Source organism: Salmo salar, chromosome 12 (genome assembly GCF_965601325.2).
Source record: "Salmo salar chromosome 12, fSalSal1, whole genome shotgun sequence".
Lineage (NCBI taxonomy): Eukaryota > Metazoa > Chordata > Actinopteri > Salmoniformes > Salmonidae > Salmo > Salmo salar.
This window is the reverse complement of record NC_138302.1, coordinates 69140355-69159821: the sequence shown is the minus strand read 5'-3', so window position 1 is coordinate 69159821 and position 19467 is coordinate 69140355. Positions and strand designations below refer to the sequence as shown.

The window sequence follows — 19467 nt, the reverse complement described above, 5'->3', positions numbered from 1 at the left end:
TCATTACTAAGGATGTCAAGGCAACAGGGCGGTAGGCATTCAGCACAGAGGGATTAGATGCTTTAGGAATTGGTATAATTATTGAGTTTTTCCACAATACTGGCACGTGTTGCTGGTCGAGTGAGGATTGGAAAATGTCTGTAAAAACACCAGCCAATTGTTCAGCACAGTGCTTTAACACTTATTTCTCATAGCCGGTGTGGAGTCTGACGAGAGACTAATCTTAGTTTAATAATAATTTTGACATTCGTCTGGTTCATGTTTTTTCCTTCTTTATTGCCTGCTCATTACACGACAAATTATTTTATTATAATTGATATAATTAAAAACGGTACTATATAATTTCAATCACACAGTGTTCACATAGGCCTACTTAATTAATACACTGTACAGAGAATCATTTGAAATATAATTCAGCTGATAATAATTCGAAAATAATTCATTAAGAAAAACGGAATATAATGCAACACAAACTATATGCACAGACTAAAAAGGAATGACCCTTCACAAGACTTAATAATTCATACTAACTTCAGAACATTTTAACTATCAAATGTTTAAATAAACAGACAAATGCAGAGGAGAAGGAGGACATAAGGAGATGGGGGACTTTATCATGAGAAAAAGACTGAAAGTTGAGAGAGAGTGGAGTGGTCTCACTACTACTTCTGTACAACAAGAGGAAGCAATCAAATGGAAGATAACCAATAAGTGAGTATGGGAATAAACGTGCTGCAAATCATAACTGAAATACGTATTGGACTTGAAATACAGGGAAATAGAATGTAATGTTCTCATGACTAAGTCTTTGATCCTCTTAGCAACAGACGGTTCTTGCGGTTCCCTGAAGTTATGATCGGCATACAGTATGGTCTGGCTTTCACTTATTACAGTAGATCACAGGTTTTCTGGAAGTGAAGTGTTTGTTGGCTTTAGAGTCTAATGGTTTGGATCAGTCCTCTTGTATGTGCATGGGGTTCATAACCACGGTCGTGGCATCCTGGAACAAGGGATTTTTTGTCTGAAACATAAAAGGACCAAACAAGAGAGAAGTTTAGTACTGAGGGAGCATCATGTTATCAACAATCAATTTCAACACCTAACCTTACAAATCTTACATTAAAGACTCATTAAGTTGATTATTTTCTTTAAAATCAATACAAAACAACCATAAGAAGACCAAACACATTCACCCAAATAATGATGAAATCCACTATTCATATAAAAAACTATGAGACTGAGAATAATAGAAAGTTATTTGGTTATGACAAGCAACCAGTTATTGCAGGGACATTTAGCCTATCTCATGTCATGGTGATTCATTGTCATGTGTGTGCTGTTCTTTCTCTCACATCTTCCCAGACTTCGGCCTCCTTTGCTTTGAGGAAGCTGTCATACTCTCTCCGGTAGTGGAACTCTAGCATAAGCCTGCTGATGAGGATCACTGCGATGCCGATGAAGATGATGCTGGACACAGAGCTGCCGATGATCACGTAAGTCCTGTCAATAGAGCCTGCCAGAAATGTGGAGAGGAAGCGTTTGTTGTAGAACATGTGTCCTGACTGAGCCCCAGTTTCCCTGGTCAGGTCACGTGGTAAGGAAAACCCCAATTATAATACAGCTTCAAATATTGAACAAACCTTTTGTCTAATGTAAACAATATTAGATCAAACAACTATAGCAGTATAGGGCAGAACAAATACATCATAGGAATAGTCTTTTCTAGGTGAGCCTAAACGCTAGTAATATTATAAATTGCTCCAATGAGCAGTGAGATCCGAAGAAGTGAAAACATTCGGACATAAAATGAAAATAAAGGATGACGATTAGAGATAAATTGAAGGTCTCACGAGGCAGATCTGCGTAGAAGATCAGGATGTTGCCATCAGGCAACAGCTCTACTTTGTAGGAGATGGTGTCTTTACTGCAGGGGAACTCCTGGGGTCCCTTCATCCAAGTGAGCTTGACTGAGCCACAGAGTTGGCTGCAGTTACTCATTAGGCCGCTACTCTTCTTATTGTTCAATTCACATGTCACACATTCCCTGGACATAAAGACAGGTTAACAGACACGCTGAAGGTACACACACACATTTTGTTGTTCTATCCTCGTGGGAACCTAAAATTAATTTCTATTCAAAATCCTGTTTTCCCTAACCCCTAACCCTAAACCTAACCCTAACCCTTACCCTTACCATAACCTTGATCTTGACCTTAAACCCTAAACCTAACCTTAACCCGTAACCCTAACTCAAATCCTAAGCCTAACTCCTAACCCTTACCCTAACCCTAATTCTAACCCAAACCCTAATTCTAACCCTGACCCTAACCCTAACCCCTGATCTTTAAAATAGCCTTTGTCCTCATGCGGATGTGGGAAATATCCCCACGAGGGAGAATTTTCCTTGTTTTACTATCCTTGTGGGGACTTTTGGGGATTTTAGGTCCCCACAAGGATAGAAGAACCAACCCCCCACACACACTGCATTATTGTAGCAAAAGTAAACTGTTGCTGTACGGTCACTATTTAAGACCTAAGCTTTGTCAACCTGGAAGCTCAATCCAAACTCACTTTAAGTTATTGTCTTGTACTCACAGGAATTTTGGGCATGCGTCAGCAATCTTTGAGCAGTTTATGCCAAAGAAGTCTTTGGTGCACTGGCACTGGTTACACTGGCATGTTCCCTGGCCATTGCACAGCTTCCCAACAGTCCTGCACTGGTCGGTGAGTGTGGAACAGTCACATGCAGAGCCTGTGTAGTTGGCATTACACTTACAGGTTCCACAGTCACACTGCCCATTACCTGCAGAAGACATTACACGGCTGAAAAGTGGGCTGCAATAAAATACAACTAAGGAACACATTCTTCAGCCAATCAAAATGCATGGCAGGAACTAACTGTTTGAGTTTACTCACCACCGCAGAGCATGTTGTTGTGGCGGGCACAGCTGTTGTCATCACATTGGCAAAATTTGTCGTGGTGGGTGCCCCAACAGATACACTTTCCACACTCACAGCTCCCATGCCCGCTGCACAGCTGCGAGGAGTTGTCTTGGCGACATGTTGCGGCCATAGAGTCGGCAGAGGTCATGTCCTTAGGCCGCTCACAATCACACCTCTGACCCAGGTGACCCTCATCACAGCTAAAGGGCATAGTATTTTACAAAAACTATGAAAAGCCAGGGGATATTCTGATACTTATAGTCTATTTTGGGCCAGGAGTTGTTTCTGGTCAGGTTACGTGATCAGAGAAGACTCCTATTCCTACTCATCAGTATCTAAACAACACTTTAATCACTTTCTCTGGATTCACTTTCTCTGGAGAACAATTGGCTTAAATCACCTAAAGTTTTGATAACATACAGTATATCTTTGATACATTTCTTTGACTACAGAAACTAGTTTACTGCCCTGTGGTAACAGTCAGACTGCAGACTGCAGCGGTTTCCCTTACTCTGTGCAGTTTGTAAGCACAGTTCTCTATCTCACCAAACAGGAGGTGCTGTGAGTTCCAGTCATAATTTTAGGACTTGCCTGCAGATGCCGCAGGTGAGCGTTCCATTTTCATTGCAGTGTGAGGACTGCTCTTCTCTGTCTTGGCAGTCACAGTCACACAAGGTTTCCACAGAGACCTTCAGGGTCTCGCTGATGCCCTGCAGTTTTAGGGAAAACGTCTGCTTCTCCTTCAGACATGTTGAAATGTTCAGGCTTACCGTGAAGTTGACCTGGGAGCAAGGGAGGGGTTAATAAGTCTATAAGTCCAAGTTACATGACTAAATCCATTGAAGACATGAGCTTTGTTGTTGTTATTCACATTATGATCACTCCCCCCGCCCCTGCTTTGTGCCAGACCTGCTGGTTGAGCTTGACATTCATGCACTCGCCCCTCCTCTGCCATGGGGTGTTGTCCCCTTTTTCAGGGGTGCAGTGGGATCTGTAGGTCAAGTCCAGACCTGAGGGAGCTTCATGGTGCTCCAGTAAGATGGTGGAGGACAGGTTCTGTGAATAGATATGCATTACTAGATAGAACAACTGATGATGTTACATGTACGTCCATGTGTCCAATAAATGGCATTTCATTGCAAAGCCACTTTTGTTTGTAAGTTATGCATTTGCAAAAGTAGTATATATTTCTCTACTTCTAACATACTCCTATCTAGAGAAATGTAGGTCTATCATGTATGAAACCTTTGAAGTCCTCACTAGGAAGATTTAGACATAATTTGCCATAGCCTATTTTTAGACCTGTGAGAACCCAGCACACACTATATACATCAGTAGGTAACCATGATGCCATGGTTTCCAATGAAAATACGTATGAGAGCTAGTTCTACCCTTTTAGTCTGCAGTGTGACTCATGAGCATAACCACAGACATGCTTTTATTTCCACTTTCAGCATCTCTGTTTCAAATAAAGCACTCCTCTTTTTTTGTCATTGCAGCCATTCGCCATTTTGCAGTAGCTTGTTAACTGTATTCTAAGCTTGAGATACTCACATTGTAGGCCTCTGAGATGAGCAGGACCACGTTGCTGGAGTCGTTCTTCAGGACTCCCACCACTGACTGAGGGATTAGTTTACTCAATGCCTAGAGAAGTGTGTGTGTGTGTGTGTGTGTGTGTGTGTGTGTGTGTGTGTGTGTGTGTGTGTGTGTGTGTGTGTGTGTGTGTGTGTGTGTGTGTGTGTTTAGGTATGGGCACAATAGAGAGAGATGGGAGGAGGCATAAATACTGAGGTTAAAGATCCAAGGCAGCTGTTTTTATCTCTATCAAAGCATTTCTGGGTAACAATTAAGTACCTTACTGTGATTGTGTTCAATTAAAATGGTAAAAAAGAAACAAAAATAACTTCTTAGCTAACAGAAGTTTCTCAAGCAAGAATTTTGCTGGGACTGTCTGGAAGTGGTCTTAGTGGGGAACGGAAAAATGAAAACTAGCTGTTATTGGCAGAAAGGTTTGGAACTCTCTTTCTTATTGGTCTATTAATTCATGTCACCAGGCAGGCCAAAACTTCATCCCACCAAAACAGCCTGGAATTTCAGGTGGTCTTTAAAACAGCTCTTTCACTGAAAGGGTATTATCATCATTTTCACAATTTCACAGTATTATTCCAACCTCATAGTGTGGAAATATATAGAAAACACAGAGAAATCATGTTTTTGACTGCATTGGGCCTTTAAACATTTTGTGACATTTTGTAATCTGCTCTTACAAACAACCTCTCCTGTCAGTTCTGACCTTGTAGGCAGCAACACTGTCCTCGGTGACAGCAAAGATGAGCTGGATGTTATTGGCTGCCAGGACCCTGGCAAGCTGGCCAACCGAAGGGTAGTCCTGAGACACATACAGGAAGTGGAGTAAATAACCACAGAAAGACATTGTAGTACCCCAGTTCTCCTGCAATAAATGTTAGCCCCTATCACTGAAACAAGCTCACGGCTTCTAAGTGTTGATCACCCTTCTCCTCTCTTGATAACTCACATATTTAGTGCTATCGTAGAAGCCAGTGTCATTGAGATGGCACATGCCGTCATAAGGCTCGAATATACCAGCCAGCCTGCCATCCCCGGCAATGTGGAAGGTGTCATCTGATGTGTAGACCAGGATCCGGGTGACATTGTTCCAACCAATCACACTCTGGAAGGAAAGAGAGAGACACAGAGTGACAGAGATGGTGTGAGGCAAGTAAGAGTGGGAGAGTAAAGAGAGAGAGAAAGAAGGAGAAACCCATAGAAAAAGAAATATGGATGTTCTAGACATCCTTGCCTCCAATCTATAAAGTGGAGGTGACTGTGTTTGGTTATGTATGACACTACCTGGCAGACAGCTGCCTGCATGATTGCATCAAAGCCTGCCTCGGGGGAGTCCAGGTTTCCAGAGATGATCTGGTCGCTGACCCTGGTCTTGAACTTGTCCGCGTCTTCTGTGAGTCTCAGAATATTCTGGAAGCTGAAGGCAGGTTGACAGGTGTTCAGGCGGTTGGGACAGGGGTTATTCTTCTTGGCCTTCACCTGGCTGACGTATGGCAGAGCCACCTTGTCTACAAATGAGCCGAAGCCTGACAGCGGAGAGAGGAGCGGGATAGAGATGGACAGGATGAGGAGAGGTGGCACAGTCGGATGACTACACACAGTTGATTGAAATCCTCACATGAAATCCTATCTTCTGCAAAAGTCTGTCTCCTCAGCACTCACCTATGCGAACCTTCTGGGTGACTTTTTTCAGCGCATAGAGGATGTCCTGGCCTAGGTTCTTGATGGTGTCCAGGTCGTCCTTCATGGAGAAGGACAGGTCCATCAGGTAGTACAGGTCTATGGGGTAGCCCTCGGCTCTCTTGAATGACACATTGAAGGTCTGAGGGACTCCTGAAACAAACGGGTCAGCTAGAACAGTTATCAACTGCAAATACATGCATCACTACAATACTTCACATGATGTCGTTATTTCTATTACTTTGCGCGGCTTCAAAAATAATCATAAATCACCACCACAAATTTCTGATTTCAGACCTGTCTCTGTTTGAATTTCAGATTTCAGACCTGTCCATGTTCATATTTCATATTTCAGACCTGTCCATGTTCATATTTCATATTTCAGACCTGTCCCTGTTTGTATTTCATATTTCAGACCTGTCCCTGTTGGTATTTCATATTCAGACCTGTCCCTGTTTGAATTTCAGATTTCAGACCTGTCCATGTTCATATTTCATATTTCAGACCTGTCCATGTTCATATTTCATATTTCAGACCTGTCCCTGTTTGTATTTCATATTTCAGACCTGTCCCTGTTGGTATTTCATATTTCAGACCTGTCCCTGTTTGAATTTCAGATTTCAGACCTGTCCCTGTTGGTATTTCATATTTCAGACCTGTCCCTGTTGGTATTTCATATTTCAGACCTGTCCCTGTTTGAATTTCAGATTTCAGACCTGTCCCTGTTGAATTTCAGATTTCAGACCTGTCCCTGTTGGTATTTCAGATTTTAGACCTGTCCCTGTTTGAATTTCAGATTTCAGACCTGTCCCTGTTTGTATTTCAGATTTCAGACCTGTCCCTGTTTGTATTTCAGATTTTAGACCTGTCCCTGTTTGAATTTCAGATTTCAGACCTGTCCCTGTTTGAATTTCAGATTTCAGACCTGTCCCTGTTTGTATTTCAGATTTCAGACCTGTCCCTGTTTGTATTTCAGACCTGTCCCTGTTTGTATTTCAGATTTCAGACCTGTCCCTGTTTGTATTCTGGGAAATACTTCCTTTTAGGAAGAGTCATATAACTCTCACCAACTCTGAGTTTGAAGAGGAGGTTTTGTGGCTTAAGTTGGACCACATTGTCTGAGTTGCTGCTGAGATCATTGTTCTTCAGAAAGACTGGATCTGATCGGGGGTTGATGATGTCCATCTGCTCACAACGCCTGGTCCTCAGAGACTCAGCAGTGTCACACCTCCGCTCACTGGACTCTCCAGACTTCAGGAAGTCCTGTCAGGAGGATGTGTATTATGGTCTTAGTTCAGTGTGTCGGACTAAGGATAGAGAAAATAAAACACTGACTCATACACGTGGGGTGCCAGATTATCATGTGGGTCTGCCTGCTGTCAATCCAACAGATGGGGGTACATCTCTGTATAATTATTATCTTTAAAGATACATAGGACATGTCATTATTATAGATAGGACCTATAGATTAGACTGTTGCTTTGGGGAAGAGGGTTTTGGTTGCAGGGAGAAATGACAGAGTTAAAGTCAAAGCCAACAAACATTTGAATGTATCACCAATATCTTCACTAAAATATATACCACAGAAATTAACAGGAAATGCATGTGGAAATAGAATAGAAAGACGGAAGTGAGTCTGACATCAGTTGCACGACTAGCTTAGGAAACCACAGAGCGCTGGAGCAGAACAATACACCATTCAATTTTCAACCCCAAACTGAGAGCAGGATAGAGAACATACACATGTTGTATAAGACATGAGCACCCAAGCAAGACAGTGTGTTCACTGATTCTAATCAAGACAATCCACTGGGAACACACTGGTTGATTCAACGTTGTTTCCATTCATTTCAATGAAATGATGTTAAACAGCGTGAAATAAACGATGAACTGACACCTGTGCCCAGTGGGATTTGACAGCTGACTTGAAATATTAACTTGAAACAATAAAGCAAGAGCCTCACTGATAATCTTTAAAAATCTAAGCAAAATAAGCGTGAGATAAAATCTGTCCTACTTTCTGATGTCTAATGAAGGATCAATGATAGTGATACATGACTGATGATTCGAGACCATGGGACTATAAGGTTCTGACTGCGCAAAGCATAGTTCTGAGATATTGAGCATTAAAGTTTTGATATCCCAGATCTCAGAGGTTTTGGAGTGAATTCTTCTTTCATAACCCATTCAGGTCCTTACCTTTAGGTACCCAAAGTACAGAGTATCAAAATCTTAAGACATTTGGACATACGTTTTTTTAGGGTGTGCAATCGCAGGTAGAACCTTATGGCTCTGAAATGTCAATCTGGGTTCAGACATAAGGTTCTATCACAGAATGTTCAAATTATTTCAATTTCAATAGATAAGTACAGACATTTAATGATTAAATAAAGAGAATACCCTTCCTTCTTTCTAAACACATCAAATATATTAATTCATGTTCATCACACATTTGTTAAAGCGATAGTTCTCTGAAATGAAAAATACACTATATCCTATGGATACCAAGCAACGTTGTTAAAGCTTAGCTCTGGATGAGTAAACTGACATATTTTTTTCTGATCTATGACACCTAAAGTTAGTAAACTACTTGATAGTTATCAATAAAATGTGGCAAGTTTGGAATTTTATTACAAATTAAAAACAGAAATACCTTATTTACACACGTATTCAGACCCTTTGCTATGAGACTAGAAATTGAGCTCAGGTGCATCCTGTTTCCATTGATCATACTTGAGCTTATTCTACAACTTGATTAGAATCCACCTTTTGTAAATTCAATTGATTGGACATGATTTGGAAAGGCACACACCTGTCTATATAAGGTCCCACAGTTGACAGTGCATGTCAGAGCAAAAACCAAGCTATGAGGTAGAATGAATTGTCCATAGAGCTCTGAGACAGGATTGTGTCGAGGCACAGATTTGGGGAAGGGTACCAAACCTTTTTGTTCAACAAAGCTTCTTGATATGCCACACCTGTCAGGTGGATGGACTATCTTGGCAAAGGATAAATGCTCACTAATAGGGATGTAAACACATTTGTGCACCAATTTTGAGAGAAATAATATTTTTGTGTATGGAAAATTTCTGGGATCTTTTATTTCAGCTCATGAAACACGGGACCAACACTTTAAGGCACCTGTATTTATTTGTTTTTACCATAAAAGCTTATGTTATGGCAATTCTTATGAAAAAGTGGTGGAACATTTTTTGAAATAATTTAAAGAGGACCAGAACCTATGATATGTATAATCAAGGCCTTGATACTACAAAGCCTTGCAGACTATATCTGCTAAATGTCCAGTTTTGAGATGAGTATTTTTTAATTGGAAAAGTTGTTACAAATCTGAATGGAAGACGCGGAAGACATACCGTTTTCAACCGTTGGAACCATTTACTTAATCATTCATGTATATCTTTTTTTCGTCCTTTTTACTTTTGTGCATTATACATTTTTGACTTCATCAATATCATCTGGAATCTGTTTAGAAGACCCAGGATCTATTGCTTTGTTTTACCATTCATCAACTGGAATCTGTGTGACAAACCTGGACCTTTTTGTGAGTAATAAATTACATTTGAATTGCAACTAGAACAATAACTCTCTTAAGTCTTTAAATGGGGAAAACGTGTTGGAACCAGTCTTTGTAAAAGCAGCTATAGCAGACCTGGGTTCAAATCAATTATGCATTGAAGCCACCGTGCAGCCATCTTGGTACTCTTCCTCCATTGTAATTCTTTTGAGGGAAGCTATAGAAATGCATTTATTAATCTCTACATAAGTTAATGACACATTTATTCTATTACAGACACCGTAATGCATACTTTTAAATTATATTATTTAAACATTAAAAAAATTATATACAGTGGCAAGAAAGTATGTGAGCCCTTTGGAAATACCTGGAAAAAGTATGTGAACCCTTGGATTTAGTAACAGGTTGACCTTCCTTTGGCAGCAATAACCTCAACCAAACATTTTCTGTAGTTGCAGATCAGACCTGCACAACGGTCAGGCGGAATTTTGGACCATTCCTCTTTATAAAACTGTTTCCATTCAGCAATATTCTTGGGATGTCTGGTGTGAACTGCTCTCTTGAGGTCAGGCCACAGCACCTCAATCGGGTTGAGGTCAGGACTCTGACTGGGCCACTCCAGAAGGCGTATTTTCTTCTGTTGAAGCCATTCTGTAATTGATTTACTTCTGTGTTTTGAGTCGTTGTCCTGTTGCATCACCCAACTTCTGTTGAGCTTCAATTGGCGGACAGATAGAATTAACATTCTCCTGCAAAACGTCTTGATTAACTTGGGAATTCATTTTTCCGTCGATGATAGCAAGCTGTCCAGGCCCTGAGGCAGCAAAGCAGCCCCAAACCATGATGCTCCCTTCACCATACTTTTCAGTTGGGATGAGGTTTTGATGTTGGTGTGCTGTGCCTTTTTTCTCCGCACATAGTGTTGTGTGTAATATTTTGCCAGTAGCACTGTGGAACAGCCAGGTGCACTTTTGCAAACTTCAGATTTTCAGGAATGTTTTTTGACAGCAGTGGCTTCTTCCGTGGTGTCCTCCCATGGACACCATTCTTGTTTCTCCATTTATAGACAATTTGTCTTACCGTGGACTGATGAACATCAAGGCTTTTAGAGATACTTTTGTAACCCTTTCCAGCTTTATGCAAGTCAACAATTCTTAATCTTAAATCCTCTGAGATCTCTTTTGTTCGAGGCATGGTTCACATCAGGCAATGCTTCTTGTGAATAGCAAACTCAGATTTTGTGTGTGTTTTTTATAGGGCAAGGCAGCTCTAACCAACATCTCCAATCTTGTCTCATTGATTGGACTCCAGGTTAGCTGACTCCTGACTCCAATTAGCTTTTAGAGAAGTCATTAGCCTAGGTGTTCACATACTTTTTCCAACCTACTCTGTGAATGTTTAAATTATGTATTCAATATAGACAAAAATACAATAATTTGTGTGTTATTAGTTTAAGCAGACTGTGTTTGTCTATTGTTGTGACTTCGATGAAGATCAGATCAAATTTGATGACAAATTTATACAGAAATCCAAGTAATTCCAAAGGGTTCACATAATTTTTCTTGCCACTGTATGTATATAAAAACATTGAGCATTTTCAAATACACAACCCACAACAAGTACTTTTATTTGAGTATTTGGAATTATTATTTGTATAAAAAATTGTAATTGAGAGTATTGTCAAATACTTACTTCAAATTCTATTTTCAAAAACCTGGGTTAAATGCATGGGAGTGTATTTGAGTCAGTGTATTTGAGTATTTTCAAAAACTTTCCAAGTGTATTTCCAAATACATTATAATATTCAACTTCAAATAAAAGATATCTGAATATTTGCTTCAAAAGGTATGTGAAAGTAATTGAGATATTTGAAACAGTATTTGAACCCCGGTCTGGTCTATAGAAGTGGCCTTTTGGAATCTTAGAACCTAGCCACTACACTTTGTTTGAGTAGTGCTATGGTGAAGAACCTATGCAGTGCCATACGTCTGTATTTTGAAACTAGTATAAATGGTTGAGGATCTAGAAAGAGAAGATATTCTAACACTTATAACCAGGGGTTGGAGCCGGTTCAGGGAACAGAAAGAACCTGAAAATGATGACATTTTTCTAGGAATAGAATCAGAAATGAAAACAAAAGTGATATATACTGTTCCGGATCAGAAAAGTAATTTTACGTTCCGGTCATTTTTTTATAGTCCCACAAAACATGCAACAAATTGCCTACACAAAGACCTCACTGTCACTCATAAACTTATTCCAGTGTCTACCTGCCAGCTGAAAATCTTTGCCAGTGTGTGTGTGTGTGTAGGCTACCTGCCCCTCCCCTCCCTCCGAACCATGCATAGATTACTGTAGCTACTGACAATTACAGGTGTGATTCAGAAATTAGGTAGAGAGATTTTTAATTAGAGAACGATGGATTATCTTTTCAATGCTAGTTAAGGATACTATAGTTTTCACGTTTCACATTGGATTTATTAATTACAAAAAGGTAAGACGTGTTTTTATTTTAATTATGGTGCCGCTCTGCACACACAAGCTTGTTAGTTAGCTCTGGTCTTGCTCTCGAAAATTCTAGGTGGCATTATGTGTAATGTAATGGAACTGAGAGTCATGATCAACGGCTAGCTCTGGTCCAATGTTAGTTAAGCCAACTCTCTGAAGTTCAAAGACATTCAAAGTTCCTTCATAGAAGCCGCTCCTCCGTAGGTATAATACGGTGGGCCTAATTCAGATAACGCATGTCATAACAACAAGATGCCCAGCGCTTCATGCCCAGCACTCTCCTCACCCGCAAAATTTCATTCGAATGTTATACTCTACACTACACTTGTCTGTCCAATGTATGTACATAGCTTGCCCGCTCCATAGCAAGCTGCTCTATCCATTGGTGAAGTAATTTAATGTTGAGCTAAATGTCATTTTTACTTGTTTTTGGTTTAAAATGGTTCAGAACTTTATATTGCTCTTCGGAACAGTGGAACAGAACCAAAAATATGTTCAGAACGAAACGATTGGAAAATAACTTTTCCTCTAAATGTATGACAATGTGAAGGAGAAATGTAAATATTCACTTGACCTAACTGGCTTTCCGTCAATCTAACCTTTCACACCTCTTATCACCAGGAGGTCAGGATTTTTTTTTTTTTTTTTAAGTGTTTGACACGTCACGTGATCTCTTCCACCACTAAATTTAAGGTCCTGTATAATTCAACCCATAACTGTAAGTAAAATGTCTGCTAAACTGTAGAAGCTATTGAAAATATAACATCCACATAATCTTACATGAGCTTGATGGGACATCATTGTCTATGATCTCACCCAAGTTGCAAAAGATTTTCACCATTCAGTCTGCAGTGAAGACCCACTTCCCCTTGTTTATCTTCTTCTTTTTTTCCTCTCTGTATTGTTGGGAAGGACCCGTAAGTAAGCATTTCACTGTTAGTCTACACCTGTTGTTTACGACGCACGTGACAAATAATTGTATTTGATCCTATTGTAAGTAGCTCCTACAGTGTGAATTCCCTAATGCCGTTGTCCCACATTTTGTCCACAGAGAAGCCAACTCACAAAGCAATCAAGTCCAAAGTATAGCAACACTCAAGGATAAAACATGCAACAGTTTGAAACAAAGAAATGAGGTAGCAGCAGCAAGCCAGATGATGCATGATAAAGCTGACCTTGTGTTTGCACCAGGCACATCCAGGGCTCCTCAGGCAAGCTGAACATGAGGGCTGGGACACACATCCTTGGGGGACCCCTGATACACCAAACACAACAGTGACATCAGTAATGATCCCTGACTCTCTCAGGCACAAATTCACAGCAGAGGTCTAGGAGGGTCTGCTACAAGGGCGAAATTGTGGTGTACATATTGGGGTGGATGAACAGTAGACGGTGGATCCAGGTGATACCCCCTCTGTTTGACATTTTAAAACACATTTCCTGCAGTTCTATTATGCCTCTCTTGAGGGGGATGTTGAGGGGGATGTAGAGGGGGATTTTGAAAGTATACGTGGAAGTATAAGTGGAAGGCCCCCCTAACTGATTATTTTTTGGGGAAAAACAGCAAATTTCCTGCATTTCAACACATTTTTCCATGGGGCAGAGAGAAAAATGTGCAGTCTTATAATGTTGTTCTTCACATTTTGTAATGAGTCTGAGAGAAAACGTTGCAGTTTTAAGTTAATTTCCTGCTACTTTACACATTTTGCCATGAGGCTGAGAGAAAATGTTGCAGTTTTAAAGTAACTCTCTGGTGAAAATCTCACTTTAAAAGTTAATATTCTGCTAACTCCTACCCAAATAATGTTGTTGACCCTATACTCATATTTGTGGCCAAAGCATAAATTGGAGGAAAACAAAACATATATCTCAAATAGATTGTTTAAAAAATGCTTGCCATTTCCTCATAGAAGATGATGTGAGCTGACCAATCAGGGGTCTACTTGCATATTTATTTTTAATGACCGGTAAACGCCCACACCAGCCTGTTGTTGGGGTACTACCACACCATTCTAACACAGAAAAGCGGCTTTTTAACATACTTAATTACAATTTTTTGGAAAGAAAACTATTTCACTCATATTCTAATTAAGGATAAGTCATATTTTATAGAAATCTGGAAACACTGGACAGTTACTTTTTTTTAGGTTGACTTTGGGCAAAAACGTAAAACTAAATAAAAAGTATTTAAACTGTTTAATTGATCAATACACCGTCATACCAGGTAATTTAACGCTTAAAGTAAATGGATGAATAATATAAGGTATTTGCCATTTCTTACCACAGGCTGCTGAGGGGAGGACGGCTCATGATAATGGCCGGAACGGAGCAAATGAATTGGTATCAAACACCTGGAAACCATGGAAACCATGTATTTGATGTATTTGTTACCATTCGACTAATTCCGCTCCAGTCATTACCACAAGCCCGTTCTCCCCAATTAATGTGCCACCAACCTCCTGTGTTTCTTAACGATCTCTACAGCTTCCGTCCAAAAACCAATCCTCTGAAATGACGTCAACACATACTGGAGGAGTTACTGGATAGCTACAAGTAGCTATCTTAGCTAACGAACTAACTACGTTGGTTGTGGCGCCCATGACCAGAAAGACACATTGATGAACCACCAAAGGCACACCCCATTTCTGTTTGAAAGTTGGACTGTTTTCGTGCCCAAAGTTGACCGTTAAAGCAAGGGCCTGTTCCCCGTGGCAATTTCGCCTATGGTTTGCTAAATTAATATTGGGGAAATACTGCTCTCATAACGGACCTGCCATTACCCATGTCTGCCTTGTGCCAGGTACCAGTACCAGGATTGGGGTCAATGCTTGTCAATTCCAGAAGTGAATTCTTACTCAACGATTTCAAAAACACCATTGGAAATAAATTACACTTTGTAATTATTGAATAAGAATTTCAAGTCAATTCCTCTATTAAAATGATATACCCCCAACCCTGACTAGTAGTTGTAGATGGGAATGCACTTACCTTGAATTTGGTTCTGTCCCACACAGTACAAGAGAAAGGTCCCTAATATAAAGATCCCAACCATTGCCTGAGGATTTAAACGGAGTGAGCGATAGACAGAGTGGATGAGAGTCTTCTTCTAGAAAGAGAAAGTCAAGAGAGAGTTGTGAGAAGACAGGGAGCAGGAGGCAGGCACAGAACACAGCAGACAGGCCACTTCCCCTTGAGTTCTCACAAGTTGTCAACCACACACCCCACAATGTTCATTTTGTCATGTTTTTGTAGTCGATCCTCTTCGATAAGGAGAAAAAGAATCACTAAATAATTTTGAGCCACGTCTCCTTAATGTGAGAAATTAAACTCAAAGCTAAACCAAACCTTATTTCTAATTCAGAAACGTTCCCTGGAGCTTCCAATATTGTTATGATCGTAATAAATAATTGTAGTGATTTGAATATCACTCTTACGCTTACAAACACTTGCTTTCTCATCCACAGCTACTGTACACCCAACGTTCTTCCACAGCTACTGTAAACCCAACGTTCATCCACCTACTGTACACCCAACGTTCATCCACAGCTACTGTAAACCCAACGTTCATCCACCTACTGTACACCCAACGTTCATCCACAGCTACTGTACACCCAACGTTCATCCACCTACTGTACACCCAACGTTCATCCACCTACAGTACACCCAACGTTCATCCACCTACTGTACACCCAACGTTCATCCACCTACTGTACATACATTACACATACATTTCAAGGCCTGCTTAGAACTTGTCTTTAGGGCATCATAGCCTCACATCTATGGGCTTCATTAAGGATTTGCTCTCTCTCTCTCTCTCTCTCTCTCTCTCTCTCTCTCTCTCTCTCCTCTCTCTCTCTCTCTCTCGCTCTCTCTCTCTCGCTCTCTCTCTCTCTCTCTCTCATAAACACGCTACAGATGTTCTGGGAAGGAAGTTGGTTGGTGTCTGAAATGGGTCAGGCGTTGATTAACACAAACTACAGACCGCAGATCAAATATTGCAGCTTGTTTGACTAGCTGGGTGACAGCCTTTGGTCACAAAGGGGCCGATTCAGACTTAATGGCCCCTTTGTGACCTTATGAAATGTGCGCCTGACCGGCCCTCCAACTGATAATTACTGAAGAAAATCAGTATTTTTTTTTGCCCACGCTACAGAAGGCTATATCGGTCCGCTAATACAGGACTAGTAAAGGCTCAGTGCACTACTTTTGTAAATAAATATTTTTTCCTCAAATAAAATGATATAGATATATATACATTTATTCTGATTTTTAAGGGGGTGCAGCACCCTCAGCACCCCTACTTCCTGTGGATAAGTCTCCATCCAAAACGTATATTTGGCTGGCACTAGCGTTTCCCCATGCTTTAAGAGCAACTGAACGTAATAAGCAACTTATTGTTTTCAAAACGGTCTATGTGGCATCGATATGAGTCAAAAAAAAATATTTTAGTGTCAACATGTACTACAAAGTGTAAATAGGATCATTTTGGTCATAAAGTCAGTCTGGTCCAAAACGGAGATTTGGCGATAATTAGGAAAAATGTGTATGTCATGGAATGAAGGGTATTGTAACAGTTTTCTCTTTGAGTTGGGCTTTAAATCCTGCCCACAGTTGGCAGCGCCCAAGTAATCATCAATCCGGAGCGCAGCTGCATGCGGCCAGATCATAATGCCCACGGTCAATTTGGTTTGACATTCGATTTCCCTATGGGGCTAGTTATGGACCATCAGTAAATTACACAATATTATTTAAAAATGTCAATAGCTCCACATTTCAATTACTTAACCTCAAACCAACCATACATTTTAGAAATGCATATACACATATTGAAAGCATTTAATGAGACAACTAAAAGGTGTACAACATGAAAATATTGTCCCATTTACATTGTGTAATTTATTGACTAGCACCACAGATAGGCTATCCAAAGTCAAACCAATTTTGCCACAGTCTCACTCAGCCAGCTGAAGCTAATTGGCAAAAGAAGTTGGCTAGCTTGCTAGCTAGTCTAGGCTACTTCCAGACACAAGACCTGGTTAGACTGTAACTGTGTACTGTTTTGGCAGAGTGAAAGTACAAACACTTCCCACATTCAAACACACACTAGAGACACCCACACCAAAGCACGTCTCCAAAACACAAATTGTTCTCAGTTGCATTTTCTAATGAGGAGAATTGAAACTGAGGCTAAATCAGGAAGTTCAGCCCCCTTTAAATTCAATGTCAGAATATGCATATGGGAGACTGGGGTAAATTGAGCCAAAGGGGTATGTTAAGCCACCCTTGTTTCAAGCAAACCATACACAAAATGTATAATTTGACCAAATATTTAGGAAGAGGTCATAATTTCATGGAGTCTGAAGAGTGGTAAGGAAGTTAGGCCAGAGTAAAATTAATCTATTGTGTTAGAGGTTTCATGATGCTTGTATCTAAACCAAAGTAGATCATTTTAACAGTTGGGGTCTTTATAAGCTTCAATGTCCTAAACCTAGCATGAAAATGCATCCTTGTAGCTGTGTGGGCTAATATAGTCAAAATGTTTGCCTTGGGGTAAGTTAAGCAAATTTAAGTGTTTTCTTCCCAGGCGTAATGCAAAGCATTATTGCTGGGATATGATGTAACAACACGGCGTGGCCCATGATAAAGTATTTTAAAAAGTACAGTGTTTTTTTAGGTGGTACTGCAGATATAGCTATATGCACCATTTTGATTTTAGTTTGGATGGAGAGATAATGTCATTGGTGCTGTGTTAAAATATGCTTAAAATGATTAAAAGACAGCGATTGTGATGGTGTTGAATAGTGTTTGGGAAATAAAGATAGTTTTAAAAAGGTAGTGGTAATATTTCATTCAGCACAGAAATTTGTAGGTGGCTTAACTCTCCCTGTCCGGAGGATCAATTTACCCAGGGTAAGTTGCACCAAGAGACCACTTTTTTTGGACAAGCTATGTTTTCAAAACTGTAATGTTTACATGAATTCTGATTATTTCCAGGGATACACAACATCCTGAAATATATGTAGATATCTTTGTTAGAAAGAATACCATATTTCCCTTGACAGAGTGATGCTGAATGTAAAAAATGGCTCAACAGACCCCACTCCCCTATAAAGAAAAGAGGTATAAAAAGGAATTCATTTCCATTTACGTGCGTGTAACTCTGGTCTGAATTCCCCCCAAAGAGGACATACTATTATGTACACACACTCCTTTAGTACACTCAGTAACATTTGTAGCTAAGGGAGAAAGAGTAAATAGGGAAATGGTCATGGTTGCGCTGTCATGATTCATACATCAGAAACCGGGGGAACTTGCAGTAGGTGCCACGGTCTACATTTTGACATTTTACAATTTAGTAATTTAGCAGAAGCTCTTATCCAGAGCGACTTACAATCTTCATTTCTTCTGTCAGTCATAATCATCTCTGTTACCAATCAGTGTAGGACCATCTAGCCTTGAATCATTCTTTTTGCCCACACCTTACATTTTGTATTTATTAAATTACTAAATGCATAACAACTTTATTATTGGGGTAGGCTGTACTTAGTCAGCCTATTAGGCATAATTTAATAAAAGATAATGAAGTTATTGTTGTAAAAAGCATCACAAAATGAGTTAGATTTTCTTTGCGATACATTGATACCCTTTTATCACTAAACATTCAATATTTTTTATTTTCAATAAACATAGTAAATTTCGAAATGATCTTTCATCATGTCAAATTTTAAATAGTCCAGAAAACTAAACATAATGTTTTATTACATGTCCTAGTTCAGTTTCAATGGAAGAAAGAAGTATTAAGTTCTAAACTGTTCTGCCATACAAACAGGGGAGAAGGCAGTACACCAGACACAGGAAACAGAACACTGTGGGTGTTTGTGGTTTTCAGATGTGTTAGACTCTGACTTTGCTGAGAGATCTGCACAGTATTGTTGAAGGGATGCCAGCTGCAGAATGACTTCTGTGATGTAGGATAGTTCAAAGCTCCACACAACAAACTGTATGTACAGTCTTTTCCTCATAACCACTAGTACTGTACTGACATGATACACCCATCAGTTGACTGAATGGTTGACTGTTACTAGCAACTAACTACTAGTTACTAACAAAATTGTTAGAAGGGTTTAAAAACAATTCCAATAAATGCAATCAGTTGGACAATGGATGAAGATACTCCAAACCGTTTGAAAAAAATGTATCCATTATATATTGAC

The 19467-nt window shown here is 39.9% G+C and overlaps 1 protein-coding gene across 1 annotated transcript; it reads right to left on the bottom strand.

Annotated features, from left to right (window-relative positions):
- Positions 1 to 255: 255 nt before the first annotated feature.
- Positions 256 to 15476, bottom strand: itgb7 (integrin, beta 7). Its single transcript, XM_014133044.3, has 15 exons — positions 15242 to 15476; positions 13429 to 13508; positions 7278 to 7473; positions 6193 to 6363; positions 5815 to 6056; positions 5480 to 5635; positions 5237 to 5332; positions 4498 to 4587; positions 3853 to 3999; positions 3535 to 3725; positions 2917 to 3143; positions 2596 to 2803; positions 1851 to 2044; positions 1353 to 1513; positions 256 to 1021 (listed from the first exon to the last, which is right to left on the bottom strand). The coding sequence occupies exons 1-15, from the start codon at positions 15303 to 15305 to the stop codon at positions 953 to 955; spliced, it is 2292 nt and encodes a 763-aa protein (XP_013988519.3). The 5' UTR covers positions 15306 to 15476; the 3' UTR covers positions 256 to 952.
- Between the last annotated feature and the right edge of the window lie 3991 nt (positions 15477 to 19467).